Here is a 27,858-nt window from a genome sequence, read left to right as displayed (position 1 = left end):
CATACTGCATTGATACAAAAGCTGTATATAAACATAAAAATAATTATTTTAAATAATTTTTTTAATAATAAAAAAAAAGTTGGCAAAGTTTTACATGACTTTCCCTGCTACGCTGGTCAAGTCATACAAAGCTTCTCATTGCAAAACCTTTCCAGCTTCGCCGGATAGTTTTTGCAATTCAATCATTAAGTCTTATTTTTATCTCTATAATAAATTTTTAAATATTGGCAAAAAACATTTTCCAAATTTGTTTAAATTTTGGACCCCAAAATCAATGATTTTTTTATTGATTATAATGATTACCAAAATAAAATTTAAGCATCAAAATTTTCAAATTTCAAATAAAAAACATTTTAATATTGGGGACTCCCTTACTCCGTGGGTATAATTTAGTTTTAAAAAAAATTATAAATAAGTGATCCTTAACAAAAATAATAAATTTAAAAAAAGAATTAAAACTATTGAAATTTTATAATAGTGAAGAAAAAAATTACTTCGTATTTTGGGTTCAGGTTTATTATAGGGTAAGCTTTGGTATGCTCATATATTGCCTCAAAAGTAAAGAACGATTCATAGACATTATGAACAATCTCAACTGAAAGATGATTTTGCTAGACTTAGAAAGTTGACTACAGATGTTGCTATGTTCCACTTCGCCGTCGGGTGCTGCTACCTAGCAAGGGCTGGAGTCTCCATGACAAGCTTGGTCAGGCGATCTGATCACGCCATATCGCATATCGTACGTCATAATGCCGCAGAGAGTGGTCATTATGAGGTAACGACTTATTCATTCGACGCTCGAATCTGATCCAAGGCGGTCACGTCCAGATGTACTCCATTCTTTGTTCGGATGAATGTTAGCTTTAATGTTGTATTTAATTTTATATTTTTTATTTTTATTTGTCAAGTTATACGTTATGTTACAATTCATTTCATTAACTATCAAGACGACAATTCACTAAACCATTATTCAACAAGCAACAAGGCATTGCCTTCATTCATCACCTATGAACATACAGTCCAACCTCGTTCTAAAATCTACCACAACATGTTAACAGTCTTCAGGCGAGATCGTTCATAACAGCCATATTATAACTAATACAGCTCTATTATAAGCCAATGTGAGCAAGACTTAAAATTAAAGATGTGATTGATGCCTGGAAATGTATTCACAAAGTAAAGTAAATTACAATAAATAAAATAACATAGCTCCTTTAATAGATGATCAAACAATAATAGACCTGGCAGTAATTTGTAAACTGTTTGCATCAATCTATCAGAATAATCAATCCTGCAATAGAACAGATAGAATCATCATTAAAACCAGACTTATATGTGATAAGTTTGATATCATTTGATAAGTAATAAAGATATAACTACCACAATAAATCAACTAAATAGTAGATTGGTGGTTGGTCCAGGTACTAATCCGGCTTTTATTTTGAAAGGAATTAGTCTGCTCATTATTACTATCCTTACTTTAAATTTCAATTGAAGTGTTCAGTCTTGTTTTCTCATCGGCATGGAAGTATGCATTACTTACTCTGATTCCAAAACTTGTTCCATAATCTACAAACAATTATAGACCAGTTTCTGTTCTTGGAACTATTCCTAAAATTCTAGAGAACATTATACACTCCTTTGCAAATACGTACACAAACTTACTCTCTTCAATTTAAGTCTCTTAAGTTAACAGTTAAGTTGAAGAGAACTTAAATCTCTTCAACTTAACATGACTAGATTACCACTCTACAGTGACTAATTTAAGCTCTTTTTTAACATTAACTGGATCAGCTGTAAAAAATCAGATCCAAGTAGATGTTATTTACTTTGATTTTCAGAAATCATTTGATGAAAATGCTAATTAGTGCTCTTCTAAAGAAGTTACCAAAACTTGGTTTTAGCAGTAAGCTTTTAAAATGGACTGCTTCATACAAGGACAAAAATCATCCTTGGAAAATTCTCTATAACATTTGAGGGTACAACATGAAGTGATGTTTTCACAATGGTTCAGGAGCACAACACTTTTAGTTGTTGGTCCACTTCTTTTTCTTCTCTTTATTTGATGACATTACATAGATTTTAGATTGAAGTATGAAATATATGTAAGCAAACTGAAAATGTATTAGCATATCCATAAACCTCATCTTTATTTATGAAAGAAACCTAATCTTTATTTATGAAGAATATTAATAATGTGCTGAATGAGCTAAAGTTAATGAAACACATACAAATACAAAGAAAATTGTAGTGGTTACTTATTCCAGGAAAGCAAATGTTTTAATCTATCCATACAAAATTGAAAATGATTGTATATGTAAAGAGTCTTAGTAATGGATCTCAGAATTCTATACTTTTTTCACTTAAGTTTGGCATACTACTCTTACCAGGCATGAAAAATCTAAAACTAAATTAGGATTATTTCATATTCTTCTTTTCATTTATTTTTTTAATGTTATGACTTACAGTGAATAATTTATAGATTAATTTGTGTTCAATAAATTCAGTTTATAAAAATGTTTTTTTTTCAAACTTGTTCTGACCTGTAAACTGAATTTTCTCAACTTTTTTAGTAATCTGGTTCTTTCTGTCAACTAAGTGATGTAAATTCATTGTAGGAGTGTACAAGTGAAACATAAAAAAAAAACAGATTTAAAAAATTATCATTATTTTAATTTTTCTATTAGAATGACACAAAAACATGAATATAGTTATAAAAAATATTCTTTCCAACCTGTATGTCTTGTTGACATACAGGGTCAACAAGACAAAAAAAAATTAATAATTAATTTAATTACTTAATTAATTTTGAAGCCATTGCTGCTAAAGCTAAATAAAATCTTGAGTTTGTCAAAAAAGGTGCTTTGTGAAAGATTTTTAAAATACTAATACTTGTTCCCATTTATATAAACCTGTAGTATGTAGTCATCTTGAAAATAATGTTATTTGGAATGAGTTAGAACTGAAGTCAGTATTGAGGGCATTTAGAATAAATTTTTATGCTGGCTAAGAAATAGATTTGAAAATCAGTAAGATTTATTTAACATTAATGAGGTTTAACTGTTCTTGCACCTCACATACGCATTGAAAGATTTACTTTCTGAATCATTTACTCTCAGTCTGAATCATCAAAAAATATCAGTTCAGCTTTAAGTTCTAAGTTATTAATTGAGAAATTGGCAATTTGAACACCTTTTGAAACAACATACCAAAAACAAATAGTTTTTTAATAGTTCATTTGATGAGAAATACTGATTAATTTTTTCAATGTGTAATATTTTTAAGCTACTTTTAATGAAAAAAAAAAAGATGGAAATGAAGCAAGTAAATATTTCTTCTTCTTCTTCTTTGATCCCTTAACAAATTTATGGGCGAGGGTAAGCTTGGAGCTATTACATTGTTATGGGTGTCGCTGGAAAACAAACATTGTGTATGATATTTTTCCATTGTCTCCTGATGGTAGCTACAAGTTTTGCATCAGCTACATTTAGTCTCTGGTGTTTTAGGTTGTACTCAATTTGCTTGACCTTTTATCTTTATTGATTGTATCTTTATTGATACAATCAATAAGGATAAAACAAGTCTGCTTTTCAAACATTTGCAAATAGATTTTTCAAATTAGAGAATTTAAAGCTTTGTGAAAAAATACTGATTTTAAGTTGTATAAATTAATTTCTTTTCGAAATTTAGAACATTTAAACTATTGCTTGGCAATTCAGGTGATTTTTTGTTTTTTTATACTCTTGGACCATCGTAGGTATTATAGCGTGTGTGAAAATGCCGTACCTGACCGGAATTTGAACCTGGGACATCTGGATGAAAGGCCAAGATGCTACCACTCGCGCCATGGAGGCCGGCAAATTTTCTTTTTTGAATAAAGTTAGTTGTCTTTGATTCTGTTGCAAAATACAACTCAATTGTGAATTTTATGCCTTTCTTAATTCATATTTTTACTTTATGTTATTGTTTCACTGGGATTTTTTAAATTCTCATCGGGTTTTTCAGCTGAAAATGAAAATTTATAACGTATTTTGGTAATTTTGTTAAAATGGTGCAGAATGTTCACAAATAATATCCAAAGAAAATATTAATACTCTATTTAAAAAAGATGTCTATTTCATCATATAATTTCAACTTTTTCAGAGAATTAAAAATTTTATAGATTTTTCAAAAATATTTTTTATAACTTTTTTCCTCTTTCTATTTTCTATACTGCTTATATTAGGTCCAGACTGAAAATGAGCACAGTTTACATGACTAAACATTTTGATCTGGAGGAGGAAAATAACTGGATGATGGCTAGAAGATTACAACTTTATAACAGAAGTAGATAATGAAAAATCAACTACATTGTATCTATTTTCAAAGCTATAAAATTAACCACAAATCTAAATTTTTATTTTGATTATAAATATTATCTTTCACTCTCATAACTAAACATGAATGTTTCATTACGCTTCATACTACACCCATGCATTATAATTAAACTTCTACCTATCACATAACACTATCTTGTAACAATCGTTTAAATCCTTCTGATCTTTACCCTTCTCAACTTAAAATTCTAAAAATAATTCTTCTGTATTCATAATGATTACATCAATGCTTTAAATCTTTTGTTCTTCTTGTTCTGCACTATCTTTTAATCTTAATATATTTATTATATCTTCAGTTATCTGTCTTATGTTTTTCAATCTTTGTTTTCTTCTATGACTTATACCACTTATCATTCTAGCATTATATTAATTAATCCTCTTTACTTAATCTTTTACTTAATTAATCTGTTTACAAAAGTATGTTACAAATTTGTCTCTTTTGTTTATAAATGATTTTTTTTCATTTCAAACTATAGCAACTCACTGAATGTTTAATAAACTCCAATAACTTCTCTTTACAACAGCTTATATTCTGTTCCTTTCTAGATTTTCTTTTGTTTATTATCATAATAATACATTAATATTTCATCAAGATTATTTTAACCCCTTGCTTTCCAATAATTATGAATTTTAATTTTCTTAAGAAATTTAAATAGATAATCATTTTTCAAGAATTTAGAAAAAAATTGCTTGAAGATTCTAAGCATATCTCCAGACTATAGTACTCTACAATAGTAATAAGCATAATATAGTAATAAGCATAAAACACTAACCTTTTTATTACATTTTATTTATATGTAAATATATGCATTAAATACCAACCTACTTAATAATAAGATTAACTAAATATCAAACTGTTCATTGGTCCACAATTGCACATAATGGAACTACCCTCACATGCTTTCACTCTTTACTATGTACAACCTTCTTACAAGATTATATTGGTTGAAAACCCCAGACACATTGGTAAATAAAAACATAAAAATTATCAGATATAAATGAGCTGTTCAGATACAAATTTTAATATTTTATATTCTTAATTTATTGAATACAATGAGAGGTGTTTTTCACAATTTTTTTCAAACTTTTTCAGAACTTAAGATTCAGCTCGTAAATTCTGGTGTACATTTCCCCCCTTGTTAATAAACATACGATTCTATTAAGGTTGTAAAAATCTTTCATGAAAAATCAAAGTTTGAAATTTTATAAAATAATAGTCCTGCCTAACAAGCAAAATTAGTAACATTAGCGTTCCAGCCAACCTGAGTACAATTTACATATTCTTTGTTTTAATTGTTTGGTAGTTATATTTTGTATATTTTTAACGTTTGCTTCTTGTTATAATTATTTTGTCATAATTAACTTAATTTGTTTTTCAGGAGCAACATTTACAATACTTTCACTTCTATCAAGTTTAAATAGCTGTGTTAATCCATGGATTTATTTATCATCAAACCAAGAACTTGTACGTGCTTTAGGTCATGTTTTAACTTGTACATGGACACCAGGAGATTACCGTACAAACAACAGCGGAAATGAAAGCGGCTCTTCTGGTTGTGGTGCAAGTGGATGTAACAAACGAGCTTGTACTGAAATCACTAACACAATGTCACTTCTTCCACGTAAAATTTCTGATCCACCAGAACAACAAATAAGAAGATGGGTGGTTTCAATACCACCTAATACAAGCAGGTAAATTTATAAAACCACTTAAGTAGTCAGTAAAATCAGTTAATATTCATAATACTAGTTGAAATGACATAAATATATGAAATAACACAGATGTGAGTGGATATATAACCAACAATTCCACCACCATTCTAGAATGGAAAATATTTTATTTCTTTACAGAAACATACGCCTATGATATATTTATTTTCTCCAGAAACAGTGGGCTTAAATCCAGTTATAGTTTAATGAAAATGAATTTTTGTAATGTATGAAAAATGGCAATCCTGATCAGGACTCAAATTTAGAACTGATTAATGAAAAGTATAAACTTTAATCCTCGCACACAAATGTGGGTTGAGGATTAGAGTCTTTCTAGTATATAGTATTAATTCATAATAAATTAATTATTATAATTTAATTGCTCTACAGTGAGGCAATTCAAACTTTGTGTTCAGGAAGAAGTATCAGAAAAAAACAATAGTGCTAGCAAAAAACATAAGATTACTTGTATACAGCTCTATACTACTGGTAATAAATGAAGGATACAAAAAAGCTAGTTCATATGTGAATTTTTACTTAAAAATAATAATAAAAACTTACCTTCTGTAATAATAAATGTTTATTCAGATTGCTTCATAGTTATAAGTTATTTAGATTGTGTCAGAAATGGTTAAGTGTGCTACACCAAGTTAAATTAAAGAGGAACTACCCCAAAATTTGCCTACAAGGATCACATAAAACCATGGGAATATCTTGAACTGACTAACATTACAAAATACAAAATATGTGAAGATAATCATAAAGGCAGCACAAAATAGAATAAAAATTTGGAGAACATTAATTGAAACTGAGTGTGTACAACTTGTATGCATTAAACAAGTACTAGAAAAATTAAGGATTTTTTTTTATATCACTCAAATCTCATTAATACAAGTTTTGAAAGAAAAAAAAATTATTTCATTTAAACAAATTGATTAAAAAAGGCAATTTATTAAAAAATGCAACAGAAGCATGAACTTCTTTCTTGGAGGCTGAAATATGGTAGTCGCACAAAAAAGTTCTGTTCTCTGATTTTATGGTATTAGATTCTACTTCTTTTTAGGAATATTGACAAAAAGATGTACCATCAAAAAATGAGCTATTGGAAGCAGATTTCAACTCAATCATAAAAAAATTATCTCAAATATTAATTTCTTTGAAATACTATTATTTCTAGCAGAACTTTTTCAAGTAATTTTTTTTTAATGTCTGCATTGTTGCAGATTATATCATTTTTTAAGATTCTGAGAGAGTATAAGAAAAAATACATAACTTTTTTTCTATTACAATTAAAAAAAAAAATTTCAGGCAAAAGGTATTAAAAAATTTCATAGGTTTAATTGTTCTCATAAAATCTCTGATGAAGAATAAAAATCTGAAAAAATAAAACAAGAATTTTTTTTTACTCCCAACATTAAAATTAGAAGGACATTAATTTTCTCCCTATAATAGTTTTATAATTTCCAAAATAACCAAAGAATACAGAAAACAGTTTCTTTACCTAGAGAGGACACCATATTATTGAAATGCTACATAGCTTATCATTTTTCCTGATAATCATGCTTGCCAAAAGTAAATATTTTATTAAAGCTTAATTGTGAGATCTTATTTTATAAAGTAACTAACATCCTCGTCGCGTCTTATATTTACCCATGGTCACTTGCTTGCACTATATGGTTACTTGTGTTTCCCATCTATCCAGGGGGCAGAGCCCCCTGGGCCCCTGTGTTCATTAAACCCATGCTTGTGAGAAGAATAATGACAAATAAAAATTAAAGCCTTCGATTTATAAAAACTATCAGCATATTGTAATCTCTTCAAGCAGCAATTTGGTCAGTGCAGGACCCATTAATTGGTTTTGGATTTAGCATTGCATCTTTGTTCACAAAATAGGATTACACAAAATCAGGATTACAAACATAAATTACCATCACAATATTACCAGTCACATAATGGTTGATTCAACAGTGATAGCATAAAACGGCAGAAATATAAAAAACAATTTATGTTTTTTATCCCTGAAAATATTATACTTCAAAAAACCCAAAAATTGTTTTTAGATATTCATCTGAAGAGTATTTGCAAGCCCAAATCGAGTGAATATCATATTTAGTGTAGTCAGAAATGAGGAAAATTTGCAATCATTGTTTGAAATTTTTTTACCCTTCTTCCCCCTTTCAAGATCGAATTTCAAAAAATCTAGAAATTTATTTTTAGATATATTAAATGAAAATTACAAACACCAAAATTCAAGTTGTTACAAAGAGATTTGAAACAAGTAAAGTGAAACGAGTAAATTTCATTGTTACTCAATATTAATCCTTTAAACTTGGTAGTTCAAAAAATTATTTCTTAGCACACCCTTGCATCATAAGAACATAAATATAAATTTTCATCAATTTATCTTCAGTAGATTTTGCTGGGCGTTAATTATGAATCACTCATGACATGATCTTTTATATACATAGTTAGACAAGCAGGCAAAATTTTATTCAGACAGATCAAGTTTTTTTTTAAATTATAGGAACCAATACAATGTTTATAATTACGAAGTTCCAAATACAGCTTGTAATGTAATTTATATATAAAACGTAATTATTTCTTTAAACCAAGTTCATCTCATTTTTTCTTTTCCCTTAAGACCCAAACATTCATTTAAAACTTCATGTTTAATTTAATCAGAGGTAAAGATAGTAAAACTGGGTGACATCATTCTTCCCTTACCTTATCTAATCTAAAAATGTTGTTTGCATCATGGTTCTTTGACTGTAAATCCAGCATCTTTTTTCAATTGCAGCAATTACTGTTTTTAAATTAATGCCTTAATTTCCCAATTCCTCTTCAGAAACATTTTTGCTAAAAAATTTGTCAAAAACTTTGCTAAAATTTGTCAATTGTGATTTCTTGTTTTTCTAGCTGTTCTTTTAACATTTTATTTTATGCTTGTAAAATTTTTATTTGCCAGTATTTTACATTATGTTGACAATGAAGGTATTTGTTTAATGCTTAATTTCCTCCCTTTGTCCTTCATATACTTCAAGCTTTAATTCTTATTTAAAATCAGCCAATAATTTTTATAAATATTTTTAGGAGCCCATAATGAATTAAAATTGTTTGTATTACAATTATTTCAATGCATTAAAATTATACTTAGAAACACAAAGAAAATTTTTATTTTTTATGTTAAAAGTATATAAAAAAAAAATACAATCTTGATAAATAAAAATAAGATTTTATTCATTTATATTAAATAATATTACAGAATATATATATATATATATATATATATATATATATATACTTGTTCTTGGTTGTTTGAATAATAAATAAGGTAATTTATTAAATTAATAATATTAACAGTATTATGAACTTTATTACAGTATTTTATTACTTGTCATTCAGGTATTACGGCAACAATAAAAACATACTGTCATTTAAAAAAAGGAAATATATCAATTAATAAAAACAATATAATTACTTATACACTTTATTAACTTAGTAAAAGGTAGATCCTGTTTTAACTTGACCATCTGGCATTTTGATGTTTTTTATGTATTTCTAACACAGTTACAGCCAAATGCATATTCCAATTTTTAGATTTTACAATAAAATCTCGTCATCTTAAAAACTAGATTGAGATGGAGATCACAACTTTCAACACTTGTTCATCAAACAGTATCCAAAACATCACTTCCCATCCTCTAGGCCATCCATGACCAACCTTTTTCATTAAGGTTCCACTTTTTCAGCAAGTTTTTTTTTTTTTTAATCTTAAGAGTGCCACTTTCATGACCAAGTTCTTTCCACCTTTCCTCTATATTTAAGCTTATGAATTCACTTACATCTTACATCACATCAGGCAGCAACAAAAATGAAAAAAATTAAACGAAAAAATGTCCCATTCAATATAACTTATTCAGATGGTTACGGTTACACAGTTAACTTATTTCATTTCAGATGGTTTTTAATTTAATTAAGTACTGTATAAATGTATGATGCTAATGTATTATTAATTTAAAAAATATAAAGATGTGTTCATTTAACAATGAGTCAAAATATTTAATTTTACAATGAATTATTTACAGTTGAATAAATATAAACATTGCTAATGTACAATGAAATATAATTATAAATTGTAAAAAATTAATTCAAACATAAACAATTATTACAGATGTAAATTACAGTAAGACTAATAATGAGATTATTCTCTTACAAAAAATTATTTCCTACAAAAAATTATTTTCCTACAAAATTGTTTTTAAGGTGTACAGTATTTCAACAGAAAGGAACCTATCTCCAATGAGGTTTTAATTTGCAAGGTCTTTACAATTTCATTTTTATCTGAGTTGATTTTTGAAGAAACCAATAATAACAAGTTTTTTAAATGAGAGTCGGGTAGTTTTGATAGGAATTTATTTTTATCATGTTCATAATTGTGAATACCTACTACAAAATTTCAGACCAAACTCGTACAAATTTGGGAAATCTGTAGTTAGAAAAGTGTCCAAAACTCAATATAATTTTCACTACCTGGGATTGAAATAACATCCTTAAATTTACTTTTTAAAAATGTTACGGTGCTGAAGATTAATTATTTATGTTTGAATTTCAGAAGGGTAGTGGCACAAGTCTTCAATAAAAAGGCGGTTAGTAAAAAGTTCAACATTTTTATTGTCATTTAGGAAATCATTAAATCTTGTTTCAAATGAGACTTTTAATTTAGAAACTAAGTTTTCATATCTATCATAATTAGGAGGGTTCTCAAGTTTGACCACTACTCTATCATTCATTTGAAATAACAATAGATACAAATTATCTTTATCTTGTAGTTTTACATTTAAATTGTTCAAATGTTCCATAATATCTGTTAAAAATGCAAAATTCCAAAGCCAGTCTTCATTTTTTAGAACCAAGCGGTGGTCATTCTGCAGTTCACCTTTTTCTTTCAAAAGATGTAAGAAGCTCTCGTGAAGCTCTCCAAAATCTGTCAAGTTCCTTGCCTCTTGAAAGCCAGTGCACATTATATACAGGATTAATTTACTGCCTTCTTCTACCTCTTTGGGAAACAAGTAACAAAATTCTCGGTGATTAAGCGCGCGTGATCGAATTCTCTTTATACACCGAACTATCTCATCAAGAACTTTGGATAAATTCATATCTTTAGCCCAAAATGCCTCCCTATTCAGTATGCCGTGATACTTAAAAATGTATCTTTTCAAGAAATTTTCAGTACTATTAAACATTTATTTTTACCGACCGTAGCTCTCGGCTTCATCCGTGCATATGCTACTTAATTTACCCCATTATAAGTTCTTGTTCTCAATGACTGATTTTATTTCATTAAGGATGTCTTCGGCTCTCGTTGTTATTAGTTACCGCAAGTTTATAAAAGTTTTTCAACATCAAAATTCATTGATACAACGCAAAAAAATACTTAATTGAGCAGTATCAGCATTATCAGTGCTCCCATTAACAGCTAAAGAAAAATATTTACATTAGGCTAGTGCAGACACAATTCGTATTAACGTTCATAACCAGGTCGTTTAAAAAACGCATCATCGTATTTCGCGAAAGGGTAATTTGTTCCACCATTTTTTTTTAATTTTCGAATCAGAAGCGTAATTAGCAAAGATTTGTAGACTAGTTTTAATAATTTTTTTCTTTCCATCAGAGTAAGGTTTCTTTTTTACCCTAGAAGTAAAAAAATTTCGCAAGAAGGTTTGACCATTGTTTTTAATTTTTTTTTAAGAAAACATTTGTTGGCTTTTTAAGGATTTCTGTTTTTATCAATAAATCCCGTTCTGAAAGGTGAACCGAGAAAATATGTTTCATTAAAATTGCCACGGTTTGCATGAAATGTCACTCCAAGTTAAATTTTTTTCGGCACTGCTATAATAGCACCAAAAAATCAAACAAACTGGTTTCAATGTATTTTGATCAGTAAAAGAAAAGAGTTCCTCCCACGCATTATTGAATTAACAAAGAGCAATTTCTTTTTCATGTTTTAGTTTTGAAGTAGATGGCTTCTTAAAGACATAATACAAGAAAAATTTAACAATTTAAAATATAGGTTACACGAAAATATGACGACTCAAAAGAAATAAAAATTATAGATACCGGCGACTGGTAAGTGTTAACTTTACAATCGATTGCAACTAAAAAATGTTTATATTAAATGTAGTCTTAATATTCGTGTATTCTATTGAAAACAAAGTAATTATTGTAGAGTGGACGTAGAGTATTAATTATTGGTTCGGTTATGTTTTCAAATTATGGTAGATTTTATTTATATTTTATTTTTTTCTCCAAAGTTGACATTCCAAAAGTCTTTATTTCAATATCCCCATGTGACACTAACCGATACCCCGGTTGCCACAAGTGGCATGCGTGCCGTGGGTTAGCCAAAGATGTTCTAGGCTATGATGAAAATGTAGTGAGTAATCTAACAATTATAAGTAATTATTAATAAGGTATAATAATCTTCTTTTTTTTCAGAGAAGAACGAGAATGTTTAAAATTATTTAGCGGATTAAACACAACAAGGAATAATTCAAGAAATCAACAAAGAGTATTAAAGAGGTTTAATAGTCCTTGCAGAGCAGCTAGATGTAAACTTGATCTATAGCAGACAACTGCCATGTAGATATTTATTAAAATCTTATGTATATATTTTATATTTTAATATAATAAATATTAATAATATTTCAGTACTAATAACATTTTCGGAATTTATTAAATGTTAAAATTTGAGATATTTATATTAAATTATTATTCAAGATTTTTTAAAAAATTATATATTTTAAGGATTTATTATTATAATACTCGTGTTAAATAAAAATATAATACTCTATAAAAAAATATTACTGCTGCTAGATATTTTGTACATTTTTTTTTAATCATGACATACCGCATTCTATTGTGTTTACTTGTTGATTAATTTGTTCAATATTCTTTACCAAACAAGGTTTAATTATAACTGTAACACAAATGGATTTACTTCTGAATATTTAAGAGAAGCATTTAAACTTTAGAATACCAATTTATTTTCAATACTGGCATAATTTTTTTAAGCTATGACCTCAATCTTGCTTTAAAAATATTTAAATGAGGAAATTGATTTGGATAAAATGATGAACAAAAAAAAGTTAGATCTTTGCGACCAAGAATCATGCTTAATGAATTACTTGTAACCTAATGGCTTTATAAAAAGAAATATATTGTAGTACTTTTTATTTAAACTGCATTGTCACCAGTTAACTGCAAACACCAAACTGTAGATTGGTATTTCATTATTTGGCCAGCTAGATAAGTACTATTTAGTACTACAATAGCATGCAAATTAATCCGAACACAGACATTATTTAGTAAAAATTAACTTTATTTAGAAAAAAAATCATACCTGTATCATTTGTGAAGATCTAGCAATTAATACGTCCTCCTTTATTCTCAATCACTTCACATATATGATTTGGTATTGATTCAAAGAGTGAACAAATTTTTTTTTTATTTCTTCATCTTGAAACCATACTGTTGTTATTATTTTTAATACACTGAGGTTAATTTTTATGGTACAATTCATTTTTAAGAGTCATTTTTTTTACTATTGCCCAAAGCTTTTCAATCAGGTTTAAGTTTGGGGAGTTGCCTAGCCACAGAAGCACTTTAATGTTTTTTCTTTGAAAAATTTTTTCCACTTTTTTGGCAGTATTGCATGATGCCAAATCTTGTTGGAATACTCACTTGCTTTTTCGGAATTTGTTTTGAAGTTCTGTCACAATCCTTTCTTTCAGAATATTGATACATCCATCACTTTTCAACGTAGCATCTACTGGAAGTAACAAACAAGAGCCTTCAATTGTGAAACAAAAACTTTTTTTTTCGGGGATGCTTAACTGATTGTTGATAAGAGCCTGTGACGTATTTTCATCTTATGCTTTTCTAATATATGAAACTCTTTGCCCCTGAACATAAAAATGTGACTCTTCAGAACACATAACATTCTTCCACTCTTCTTTGGTCTAGTTAGTACATTCTGTTTTGCACATTGCTGGTGTTAAAAACTGAACATACGTAACAACATATGGTGTTAGCTGGACAACAAGCTTTCCATTCAGCTGCAACAAGTTGGAATCTAACAGTTGTCACATGTGTAAATCTGTTCCACTGACTGCTAATTCTCAGTTTACATTCACTGCAAACAATTTTGGATAAAGTTTACTTTTTCTCACTAATAACCAATCATGTGTTGGAGTAGTGTTTTCTTTTACGGCCACATTTGCCTTTCCTTTAAGGCAAAAAGGAATCAGTTTCTTTAAATTGTTTTAAAATAGTATTCACTGTCCCTAGTCCATCACACTCAAAAGCTATTTGAAAAAGAAGCAATTTTCAAATGCTTTCTTGGAGTTATATCTATTACTATATATTCAAGACACAAAGAAAAAAATATGAGAATATGATTTTATAATAAAAAATTAAATAAATTTTCAGAAAACACTATTTATAGCACAAACAAAGAACAATAACCTCACATTGCACAGACAAATTAGAGAATGATTAGGGTTAAAAAGTTTAACCAAAATATAGAAATAAAAAAAATTCTCTGGGTTTACATTAATTTGCATGTTACTATATTTAGATTCCATTGAAATTAATGTTACAGTAAAAACACAAAATATTTATTTACAACAGTAAGTTTTAGATTCAGAGTTTGGAAGTTACTACATTGAAAAATGGGGCGGTATCAAAATCTTTTCCATGTACTTGATATTGCTGTTTTAAAGGTAACATTTTATTTTACTGTTCTGAAAACTAATACATTTAAACAAATTTATATTTTTTAAAGAATTAGTTTGTAAATTAACAATTTGTTAAATTAATTACAAACTTCAAAGTTTATTGATTTTTAAAAAAAAACAACTACCTATATCAAAATATAAACTTGACCTTTCAGAAAATCTTTTTGCTGCTATCTCCAGTCTCTTCAACTGTGTCAATGAAAAATGGCAAATTCCACATATAGAAATTCATCTTAAGATTGTTTTAAAAATTTCCATAAACTCACAAAAAATTGTCTTAAAAATTTCCATTAAATTACACAATTGATAATTGATAATTTCTAAATTTCAACATAAGAAATCACTGTTCTAAATTTTTTATTATTACAAAAATTTATTAGGTCCAGCAAAAATGTTCCTTTGGTGTGAAGAATTTGACATTTTTAGCAATGTCTATAAAATAAAAAAGGGTAAAATAAAAATAGTTTTCACAGTGTACTCCTGGGTCATAAGTTTTGCCTTTATCTTTTTTCCTTTAAATAACACTTCTAATTTTTCTTTCAGTGTTTGTTGCCATTCCTGCATCTAATTGTTTCATTGTATCAACCATCCATTTACACATAAATACCTCACATTCACTGCCATTATTAATGTTCCTACTATATAAAAACCCAAAATTCTTGAGTATTTGATAACAAAGGTATATATTTAGGTACTCTATTCAAAATTAAATTATTTAATAAGTCAAACTGACTTTTGGTTGGAGTATGCCAATTTGAAAATGGACAGTAAGAAAAAAAGAAAGGCTAGAAACATTAAAAATTTAGGCATGGAAGAGAATGGTGAAAATAAAGTAGATAATAAAAGTGAAAAATATAGTTATCAGGGGAATAAAAGAGAAAAGAAAGTTAACTGTTTGGGACACATAAAGAGAAAAGAAGAGTTAATTAAATATTACTTGATGGATCAATGGTATACACAAAGAAGAGAGGACAGAATAGTAAGAATTATAGGCAATCTGATTAGAAATAGAAGCAATCAGGAGAACAGATTTGCTGTAAATAGAAGAATATGAAACAGAATATGTATGTTGCAGTAAACTAAAAATTTCTTTTTAAATCTTAAAAAAAAATCTAATCTTAAAGTACTGAATATACCTTTTTTATTAGAAAATTTGTCTTTTCATTTTCATTAATATGAAAATCTTCAACATTTTACTTCAAGAATACAACTCATAAGCCTCATCCTTTTTTCCCCTTTCTGCAAGGTCTGAGTTTCTTTGCGATAAATACTTGACTAAGACGATGGAAAAAAATACTTCCTTATTTCCAAAACAAAACTCCTTCTTGTCAGTAAACTTTTTATCTTGTAAAATGCTTTCTTGGATTGCTCAATTTAAGCTGTACCTGATATCATATTTTGATAGTAAACACAATATTATTTCAAACAAAAATTTTAAACTTGTATTGAAAATTATGGTTTCACTCCTTAAAACCAGACCTAGCTATCTGTTTTAAATTTCTCAATCACTTTCTAATTTTGATTTTCTAATTAGTGTATGCTGTATTTATTGTTTGTAATCTTATTAACTTTATGTAAAGCATCTTTTAGAACATTTTTATTATTTCATGACATGTCTGTGAATGATTTGGTTTTAAATTCAGATGGATTTTATTAGGTTACATTTTTATTAGAAAAAGGAGATCCTTTACCCAGCAGACATCAGTCCTAGTTTGGCTTTTTGTGTTAACCTCAAATAAGAAGAGTCCTTGGGCAAATGAAAAGAATCCACAGGCACAGAAGGTATTGAGTGATAATACCTCAATACAATGATAACTAGAAAACACTAGAAACCACAGATGAACTGACTACATCAAACCTACTGCAATTTCTCACAAGATTCATCCAAAAGAGAATGAATAAAGGATACGGGAAGGAGAAAAAATACACTAACCCACTAACAGAATATCTGTAATCAGGTGAATTAGAAAAGTTAACTCTCTTGCACATGACCAAATACGAACATGTTGATACTTAAGTGAAGAATGTGATACTTAAGGTGAAGGGGGTGACCTAAGGAAGTCTGAGGTGGTTGTTAAGTATCTGAAGGAAACCATTTGTTGCAGTACATTTTGAGCTATACAATGCAAAATTTTGAAAATTAATGTGCTGCTTCCACATAGAAAAAAATACCAAAGTCTCCCAAAGAACTGGGATGAGTAGTCCCTGTTGGAGAGAAACTATTATTTCTAAGAGAGATTGAAACTTTTTTTCATTAATAACTCTTTTCTGTCTTCCTTGATTCCGTCTTCACTGGAGTGATCTTTGAATTTTAGCAAAATGTTCACCATATTCATGCTAAGGATCTATTGAATTAATGACTTCAGTATTTGTGTGGTACAGTGGAGTCAGTTGTGTTCATAAATATGTACATAAATTTGTTTCCTAAATGGTGACTGCAAAAATTTCTAACTGAGACTGAGATGCTTATTAGGTAAAATTAGATCTTCTAATCATTTACAATACAAATATAAATATAGACTTAAGAGTCAACATTAATAACGCACATAAAATTTATATGTACTGAAAACCATTATCATAAAATTGATAACTTAACATTGCAAATTAATGTTGCAAATTAATTTTTTGTAAATCCAGAATTATAATAATATTTTCTTAATTTATATTAAAATTATCTGTTAATATAAGAAAAAATGTGTGCCAAACATTAGCAGCAATCAGTTACTTTTTTTGAGATTCAGTAAATAGAACTGAATAATAATTGGAACTGTTACTGGCTCTAGTTAATTCTTTTAAATATACATCACTATATTAAAAAAATAACTATTCTTCTGTGTTTATAATCCGTTCTCTCACATTTTTATATATTATTATTATATTTTAGTTTTTATTGAAAATAAATTGAATGAACTAAAATTGTTAACATGAATCGGATGATAAATCAATAAAAAAAAAGGTGGTATAATATAACTCTCCTTCAAATAAATGTTACAGATACATGTTATATTACACAGATTATGTTATATTCTAACACAAGCACTCTAGTTGTAATTTAAAGTTACAGAACGGTTTATAATGTCACAAGAGTTAAATGTGACAACCAGAAATACAAAGAATCTTGTAGAAAAAGACTAATTGTAGTTAAAAATAGTTTCAAAAAAGTGAATAAACTTTACTTATAAAAGACACAGTTTCTGAATAACTCTCCAAGAAAATAAGTTAGTAAAAATTTCAAAAAATGCGGATAAACTTTTAACTCTAGGCTATGAAAGACATTAAGTGTTAAACACTAGATTATAACAAAAATAATTAAAATTAATGTTAAAGTAAGTATTATTTTTAAAAAAGAAAAAATTTACAAATAATTGTATTATAATTAAAACAGAACTGCTGTATCTATAAATTGTTAAATTTGTACTTCCACATTATCTCAACCCCCACTAGTGTTTTTTTTTTAGATTTTTAATAATTTAATCTCTTTGGCTAATTTAAATTAATTGTTTTTCTTTTTACTCATTACAACTATCAATAAATTTTGTTTTCTATAAAACATCATATGTAATGATGTAACAGTATTTATGTTTTATTTTTATAAGCAATCCTAACTAAGATCCATCCTGAAAGAATAATTAAAATAATTTTTTTTTTAAATAACCAAATAAAATCTACATATGTCAGTTTATCTATAATGATAAATCTTGGTCACATTGCACAAATATTTTAACAAGAAAAATGAAATTGATATTTTTTCATATGTCCATACATTTTTTTATATTTTTACTAGCTTTTTTTACACTAATTTCAAACTGTTTTCCACTGTATCAATCATCTATAAATAATGTTTTTAATTCTTCATAATCTTTTTCTTAAAGATATGTGAAAATCTGAAAGCAAGTTCCAGAACTGTAAAATACAACTTTCCTGAATTCCTTGTTTAATTTTACCACCAAATCATCGGTCTTTACTATGAGGTGAATATGATATTTACTAAGAATATTCCTAATCCTTCTCAATGACACTATTTAACTTTTTTTCCTAATACCATTGTCTTAATTTTATTCTCACTCATTTATTCATAAACATGATAAATTTATCTCTAAATTTCTGCAAAAGATTTATGTGAATTATTGTTCACAATCAGGAACAACATTTGAGTTAAATCTTCACAATTTGGGAGATTATTTATTTTAATACATATTATTAAAAGGTCATGAAAAGCATCTAAAAAATACATAAGTGCCCTAGTACAGCCCACAATTGACACCAGTGTAGACAAATGTGCCATATATGTTTTTTTCTTTTATGTAAATAACTCATCTGGTTTTTCAATATACACAGTATATCATTATTTGCTTTTTTAAAAGCAGGTGATAAAGCACAATACTTGTGTTGCAATAATTAAAAACTTATATAATTTGCCACTTGGATGATCAACATTTATTAAAGTTGTTATTACGCCTGTTGTGCGATTCTATAGGACCATGGTTCAATTCCATTTAAATATATAAATACTTTTAGCTGAACGTTTAATTCTAGAACAGCTTTGCATGTTGGTAATTAAGGCCAATTCTGGCATTTCAGTAATCCAGGACAAAAAAAGATCAACTAATAAAACATGATTGTACTCTTGGCCAGCTGTCATGACCAAAAAAAATGAATTTTTAAAAATAAGCATGTTTGTACCATGATATAAATTTGTTGGAAAAAATTATAAAAGGGGTTGAGATAAAGACAATATAATTACTTTTAAACCAAATGTAAATATATGTATGTACTGCTTAAGATGTTCTTTCCATGAAGCATATTATAGTAAACAGACACCACCCATAATAGTTATGGCCTTTATGTTTTATTTTAATGCATTTTTTAAAATACATGTTGGTGGTAGATATTCATTCCAACATATGTAACTTTACGATTCCTATGGTCGTCATTGGCCATAGGACATAAAGATTGTTTTGATATTATATTTTATTTAAGTAATTTTTATTTAATAAACAAAAAAATGTGCATTCATTCAATGCATATTAAGAGTAGATATGAAAGCAAATTAATTTTAAAAACTGCAGAAAATTTCTTGGAAGATGTCACAGAAGAAGGACATGAAATATGAAAAAGGATATAAGAAGAAATGAGTTGGACTGGTAAAGTTTACATCATTACACATCTTCTGATACTGAACCACCCACCACTATGAATCTCAATATCTGCAGTGTAGTTATTGTATAGACATTCAGACATAATAAAGAGGAAAATAACATTTTCTAAGCAATCAACCACAATAGTAATAATAACAATGTTAATTGTAACATACTTGCTGAAATTACCACACAACCTACAATTAACTCAGGGTAATTTATGAGTAAATATGGAATCTTAAATGTAATAAAAATTGGTATATTTTGTTGAAGAGCAAGACAAAACTTGATGACAGTTCAAAAAAATTAAACCACTTGCTCTCATTATATGTAATTTTTTTTTTTTCTAAGCATGTTTAAGAGCTAATTAATACCTCCTGTTATAACTGAAGTAGTGGTAAAATTCTCACAATATTTTATACTTCTGCTAAGAGTATCATAATTAATTTCAGTGCTACGTCCTGCCCTTCCTACCATTTTCGCTCTTAACATTTGTAGTTGAAGCATTTCAAAGTACCTCCATTCTCAAAACTACTTTTAGCACTGATACTACTTTTAGATTTTTGCTGTGCTAAAAGTAGTCTTAAGAATGAAAGTACTCCAAAACATGTCACCTACAAATGTTAGAGTGGCAACGCTAGAAAGAGCAGAAAATAACAATTAAATTAATTACCAATAACACTATTAATGATCCCTAATTTAAAAAGGTTAGGAAACACCAGAAGCGTATAACTGAATAAATTTGGCCCATGTTGTATTTCTTAATTTAATATCTTGTTTTGTAAAATTTTAAATTTTTGTAAATTTCATATGTTTCCAGAGGTAATCTTTAGATTCAATATATAAAATTTGCATCTTGTAATTAATTTCTTTGACTCTTGTTTCTGTGAGCTGATTTACAAAATTTGTTTCTCTTGTAGTGTGTTGTATATGTTACTTGTAGCTGAATAAAAGTATGCATAAGTGCAAGAAATACATATCTACAATTGTATTATACAAGCAACTACACATTAATCATGCACTTTTTTTTTATTCAGTCTTTTGACTGGTTTGATGCAGCTCTCCAAGATTCCCTATCTAGTGCTAGTCGTTTCATTTCAGTATACCCCCTTCATCCTACATTTCTAACAATTTGTTTTACATATTCCAATCGTTGCCTGCCTGTACAATTTTTTCCTTCTGCTTGTACCTCCAACATTAGTGACTATTCCAGGATGACTTAATATGCCTTAAGTCTGTCTCTTCTTTTAACTATATTTTTCCAAATGCTTCTTTCTTCATCAATTTGCCGCATCATTTGTTACTTTATCCACCCATCTGATTTTTTACATTCTCCTGTAGCGCCACATTTCAAAAGATTCTAATCTTTTCTTCTCAGGTACTCCGATCATCCACGTTTCACTTCCATATAAAGCTACACTCCAAACATATACTTTCAAAAATATTTTCTTGATGTTTAAATTAATTTTTGATGTAAACAAATTATACTTCTGACTGAAGGCTCATTTCGCTTGTGCTATTCGGCATTTTATATCCCTCCTGCTTCGTCCATCTTTAGTAATTCTACTTCCCAAATAACAAAATTCTTCCACCTCCATAATCTTTTCTCTTCCTATTTTTACAATCAGTTAATTTCTACTACATTTCATTACTTTCATTTTGTTCTTGTTTATTTTCATGTGGTAATTCTTGCGTAGGACTTCATCCACGCCGTTCATTGTTTCTTCTAAATCTTTTTTACTCTCAGCTAGAATTACTATATCATCAGCAAATCATAACATCTTTATCTTTTCACCTTGTATTGTTATTCTAGATCTAAATTGTTCTTTAACATCATTAACTACTAGTTCTATGTAAAGATTAAAAAGTAACGGGGATAGGAAACATCCTGGTCAGACTCCCTTTTTTATTACGGCTTCTTTCTTATGTTCTTCAATTATTAATGTTGCTGTTAGGTTCCTGTAAATGTTAGCAATTGTTCTTCTCTCTCTGTATTTGAACCCTAATCTTTTTTAAAATGCTGAACATTTTATTTCAGTCTATATTATCAAAAACCTTTTCTAAGTCTATAAATGGCAAGTATGTTGGTTTGTTTTTCTTTAATCTTCTTTGTACTATTAATCTGAGCACTAAAATTGCTTCCCTTGTCCTTCTATACCTTTCCTGAAATCAAATTGGTCTTCTCCTAACATTTCTTTCATTCTCTTCTCAATTCTTCTGTACATAGTTCTAGTAAAGATTTTTGATTCTTTCTAGTTAAGCTAATTGTTCTGTATTCATTAAATTTATCTGCTTCTGCTTTTTTTTGTATCATGATTATAACACTCTTTTTGAACTCTGATACTCATGCACTACTATACACTGAAATTGAATCAGATTTTGCAAACTTCATGGAAACACAACATACATACAAAGATATGAAATATCTTTAAGTTTACACACAGCACATGAAAACCAATATACATTAGCCACCACATAATACCAAGCTTGGATGATCAGTCCTCATGTCACTGGTATACTATTGTTCTCTGAAACCTTGGCAACCATGATTAGTGATGACTAGTATATGTCTTAGTTGCATAAACATGATGCATGGTACTTTGGGTAGTAATTGTCGCCACTCCAAGCTCATCGTTATTTGGCGGCGACTGTACATACATATATACAAGTTATGTAAACATACATACCAATACACAAAAACAACATGTTAAAATAATATATGATACATAATTAATATTATTTAATTACATGCTTAAAAGATTTTCCTAACATTTTTAAGATGGGCATCATTAAACATCACTACTGGTAACTCCAATGAAGGCACTATTAATTACCTCTGAAAGGTCTTTTAAAGAAAAAATTCCATTATACTGTCAGTAATTTGTTTAATCTTTAGTAATTTTACAGGATGTTTATTTCACAGCCAATCATTTATAAGTGATCATATTTCCAATTCAAAGTTTAAGAAAATTGTAATACTTTATAGTATGCTTATCATACAGTAATAGATCACAATTGAATTAATGAGATCTACAAGCCCTATATAAGAAAAAAGTCCTTTTCATTTAATGGATATATCAGTTCTGTCACGCCTTTATTAAGCAACCCAGCACCCATTGTAACTCCACTCTATTTCAAAAAACAAGAAAAGCTTTCCCTAACCTGCTCAGCTGAATTAATATTAACTTAGAGTTTGAGAGTTCCTGAAAGTTGCCCTCCTTATAATAGGTCAGATTTTTTCATCTGGAACATTCTAATATACCTATCAAGATTTAAATAAGAGTAACTTCTTGGACTGGTACCACACATTCCAGTTCCTGACCGATTGTTTACACTGAAACCATCTATGAAGAATACAAATATATTCTGTCACCTCTAAGTACAGTCATTTTCATAAGAAAATACTCCTTATAGACATTCATCATGACATGCTTCATGGACAGATACCTAAAACTGTAAAAAAATTGTCAACATAGAAAAGCTAATTTTTCATAATATAAATTTAGAAAAAATATACACTTACTAAATATCAACTTCATAAAAAGAGAAAACAGTATTTATTAATATTAATTATGTACAAATTGCATGCGTATAAAAATGGTATGCAGTTAGAAAATTACCTATATATTTTGTTAAGTAATCTTGTTATTAAGTAGAGAGTTTTCTATTTTTTATAATTCTCTAAAAAGATTTATTGTAGTTAGTTTTTAACCAAAGAATGTAAGACTGTAAAATTGAAATGGTTCTTGTATAGAATATAAAAAAAACCTCAAATTATATAATCAAAGCAGCTAGTTATCAAGCATCAGAAAATAGCCAAAGTATTTTGTAAGTAAAAGCAATTATAATTCCACTGGTACCATGTTTATATATAAAAAAATATCACTCAAGGATTTTAAGCATTGCATCATTACAAAAAAAAAACAGTAAAAAAAGGATGTTTGTTAGTAATCAGATATTTTTATCCAAATAATTTAAATATAACTTATTACAATAGCTATAAATAATAATGAATTTAATGCTAAATTAAAGATAAAATAATAAATACTTTATTCAGATCCTAACATAATCATATTGAACACATCAGATGTTCACACACATCAAGTGAAAGAGGTTTGTTATTTTATATTAATAAAAACAAAAGAAAAAAATAGTGTCACTTGCCTTGAAGTACCATGTGGAAAAATTTTAATTACAGCACCATTATAAAAAAAAGAAATTAATAAATGAAAAAGAAACATTGTTACAAATGTTTAAAAAAATGAATATTATTAATTTAGTATTAGTGTACCCAATACTAAATTAATAATATTTGAAATAAAAACAATGCTACTGCACAAAGATAACAAAGAAACTTAGTACTAGATAAAATAATAATCTTGAGAGCAATAATATTTAATTATGTGTTAAACAAGCATCTGTTAAATTCAGGATTTTCTAATTAGTACTATCCTATTTAAAAACCCAGAAATAGAGTAATATTGTTTCTGTCAAGATTTTTTAAATTTAATTTATAAATTAAACACATTAATTAAGGATAAAATTTATAATATAAATTCAAGAAAACTTATAACAAAAGATCAATAAAGTAGATGATAAATTTTTACTTCATAAATAAACATTATAATAATAAAGTTTAGATACAAAACTTCATCCATAAAAATTGCACAATCATCTAATAAAAAAAGTGTTAATTATAAAATAACATTTTAAAAAAATTAATGACAATGAGAAACAAGAAAGAATTTATTACATATTTGTAATAAATTATATAATAAGATGAATGAATGAGATTTATAATAAGATTATTTAAATGAGATAAAGAGAAAAATATTGATATATTACAATAACACAAATAAGCCACACATAACACAAATAATAATTGTAAAAGAAAATAATTTCAGATTTTTTTTTAAGTTTGATTATTTCTAATAATAAATATATCCAAAAACGATCACATACATTGTAAAAAATTAGATTAATTACAATTAATTATTTGTTGAAATCATATTTTTGTATACAAATAAATTTTAAATATAAATAACACATAAGATAGAAATGAGAATTCAGTTTCCTATTTTTATTTATAATTGATAAAATTGATAAACCTATTTTATTAAATTGGTATAGCATTAACACAGTTTTAATAATGTGACAATTGTGATTCAGAATTTATTTATATTTGGTAATTAATAATACGTATTTTATAAAAATATTAAAAGTTTTTTCATTATTGTTTTCTTGGTGAGGGTAGAAAGCCAAAAGCATACAGTTATTTATATTAGTCTGTATAAGGTCGTTTTTTTATGAGGCTTTTATTTTTATACGAGATTGTATAAGTTATATTAGTGTTTTGTTGATTGTAATTGTAATACCAAGGGCCATCTTTAATTAAAATTAATTTAATACATACATGCTTTTTTTTATTATTAGACATAAAGTGAAATATAGTTTTAGTGTACATTATTATAAGTGGAGTATGAGGACAAGTACAGTAAGACTAAAATTATCATGATTTTAATTTAAAATAACAGTATAATTTTAATTTAGAAAAAGATCCAAGCCATTAGAATCTACTTTACTTTCTCAATACATTAAAGAACTTTGCTTCTTCATACACCCAGTTAATTAACACATGATCATAACATTATCTCCCGATAATATCTGGTTACTTGAGAAATTGATTTAATCAAGAAATTTCTTTTTGTTTATTTATTTTTATTTCATTTAGACATTTTAAATTAAATTGGATAAGCTCCTTTTCACACTATATTATGATAGGATTACACATTCTGATTAAATAATTTGAGGTGGCACAGGGAAATTTAACAAGAACCTTTTAATTATATGTGAATGGAATTTTATAAAATAACAGAATGTAATATTTTACTTACATACACAAATATGTTTGTAACAAATTAAACAAAAACATTACCCGTTTCATTTACTTATTTATTTTTAATTAATTATTAATCTGTTAATAATATTTTACTTTTTAATTAATTACTTAAGTTTCTTTTAACATAAATCCCCAGATCATAACAAATAAGTGATGTCTTCATCAGAATAAATTAATGAATGGTGTATTGGTGAACTCATTGGAACTTACATTTTTTCAGATATTTCACCAAGAATTGTAATGGAATTTGAAAAACAACATGCTAATTCAAAATCAGAGCCAGCAAGATGAAAACTAGAGATGGAACAAAACAAAACAAAAAGCTAGCTTTAAAACATCAATCTCTGATCATTAATCACATGATACTGATTCAATCCTGTAAACTCGACCCAAAGAGAATTTTATCTTTCCATGATTAAAGAAACAAAAAACTTAATCTTGACCAGGATTTAACACCGGGCTAGTTTTTACAATTGGGGTTTTTACTTTATCAATGTCAGCATCGGTTGACCAGTAAAGACCATTCAATACTTGATCTGATGTAAAAACGGTTGTTCATCAGAAATCAAATGTGATAGTGACATGCAAACATAAATCATTAATAAAACTAACAAATAAAACAGGACCAGGCACAGGTCTTGTGAAATGCCTGTTACTGTTAACCATTACTACTATTGATATTAAAATGTTGCAAATTATTATTGGTATTACTAGAAAGATTTTAAATTAACTAATTGGGTATAATAACAACTGTACAAAATATTGGTTATAATAATTAATTGTAAAGAATAACAATTAACTGTAATTATGAATATAAGAGTATTACAAGACTCCTGTCACAGCTTTTTTTTTTTGTCTTCAGTCATTTGACTGGTTTGATGCAGCTCTCCAAGATTCCCTATCTAGTGCTAGTCGTTTCATTTCAGTATACCCTCTACATCCTACATCCCTAACAATTTGTTTTACATACTCCAAACGTGGCCTGCCTACACAATTTTTCCCTTCTACCTGTCCTTCCAATATTAAAGCGACTATTCCAGGATGCCTTAGTATGTGGCCTATAAGTCTGTCTCTTCTTTTAACTATATTTTTCCAAATGCTTCTTTCTTCATCTATTTGCCGCAATACCTCTTCGTTTGTCACTTTATCCACCCATCTGATTTTTAGCATTCTCCTATAGCACCACATTTCAAAAGCTTCTAATCTTTTCTTCTCGGATACTCCGATTGTCCAAGTTTCACTTCCATATAAAGCGACACTCCAAACATACACTTTAATCTTTTCCTGACATTTAAATTAATTTTTGATGTAAACAAATTATATTTCTTACTGAAGGCTCGTTTAGCTTGTGCTATTCGGCATTTTATATCGCTCCTGCTTCGTCCATGTTTAGTAATTTTACTTCCCAAATAACAAAATTCTTCTACCTCCATAATCTTTTCTCCTCCTACTTTCACATTCAGTGGTCCATCTTTGTTATTTCTACTACATTTAATTACTTTTGTTTTGTTCTTGTTTATTTTCATGCGATAGTTCTTGCGTAGGACTTCATCTATGCCGTTCATTGTTTCTTCTAAATCCTTTTTACTCTCGGCTAGAATTACTATATCATCAGCAAATCGTAGCATCTTTATCTTTTCATCTTGTACTGTTACTACGAATCTAAATTGTTCTTTAACATCATTAACTGCTAGTTCCATGTAAAGATTAAAAAGTAACGGCGATAGGGAACACCCTTGTCGGACTCCCTTTCTTATTAGGGCTTCTTTCTTATGTTCTTCAATTGTTATTGTTGCTGTTTGGTTCCTGTACATGTTAGCAATTGTTCTTCTATCTCTGTATTTGAACCCTAATTTTTTTTAAATCCTGAACATTTTATTCCAGTCTACGTTATCGAAAGCCTTTTCTAGGTCTATAAACGCCAAGTATGTTGGTTTGTT

At 27.7% G+C, this 27,858-nt stretch overlaps 1 protein-coding gene across 1 annotated transcript in view; it reads left to right on the top strand.

Moving 5' to 3' along the window:
- The window catches only part of LOC142324572 (isotocin receptor-like), a 413,886-nt gene extending 400,951 nt beyond the window's left edge, over positions 1-12,935 (top strand). Inside the window, exons 5-6 of the mRNA XM_075365422.1 lie at positions 5,756-6,068; positions 12,582-12,935. Coding sequence (XP_075221537.1) covers positions 5,756-6,068; positions 12,582-12,711 — 443 coding nt within the window. The 3' untranslated portion in view covers positions 12,712-12,935. The remainder of the gene's footprint in view (positions 1-5,755; positions 6,069-12,581) is intronic.
- The last annotated feature ends 14,923 nt before the right edge of the window (positions 12,936-27,858 follow it).

This window comes from Lycorma delicatula, chromosome 5 (genome assembly GCF_047948215.1).
Source record: "Lycorma delicatula isolate Av1 chromosome 5, ASM4794821v1, whole genome shotgun sequence".
Taxonomy (NCBI): domain Eukaryota; kingdom Metazoa; phylum Arthropoda; class Insecta; order Hemiptera; family Fulgoridae; genus Lycorma; species Lycorma delicatula.
The sequence above is the reverse complement of the archived record's forward strand: the minus strand, read 5'-3'. Positions and strand labels throughout refer to the sequence as shown.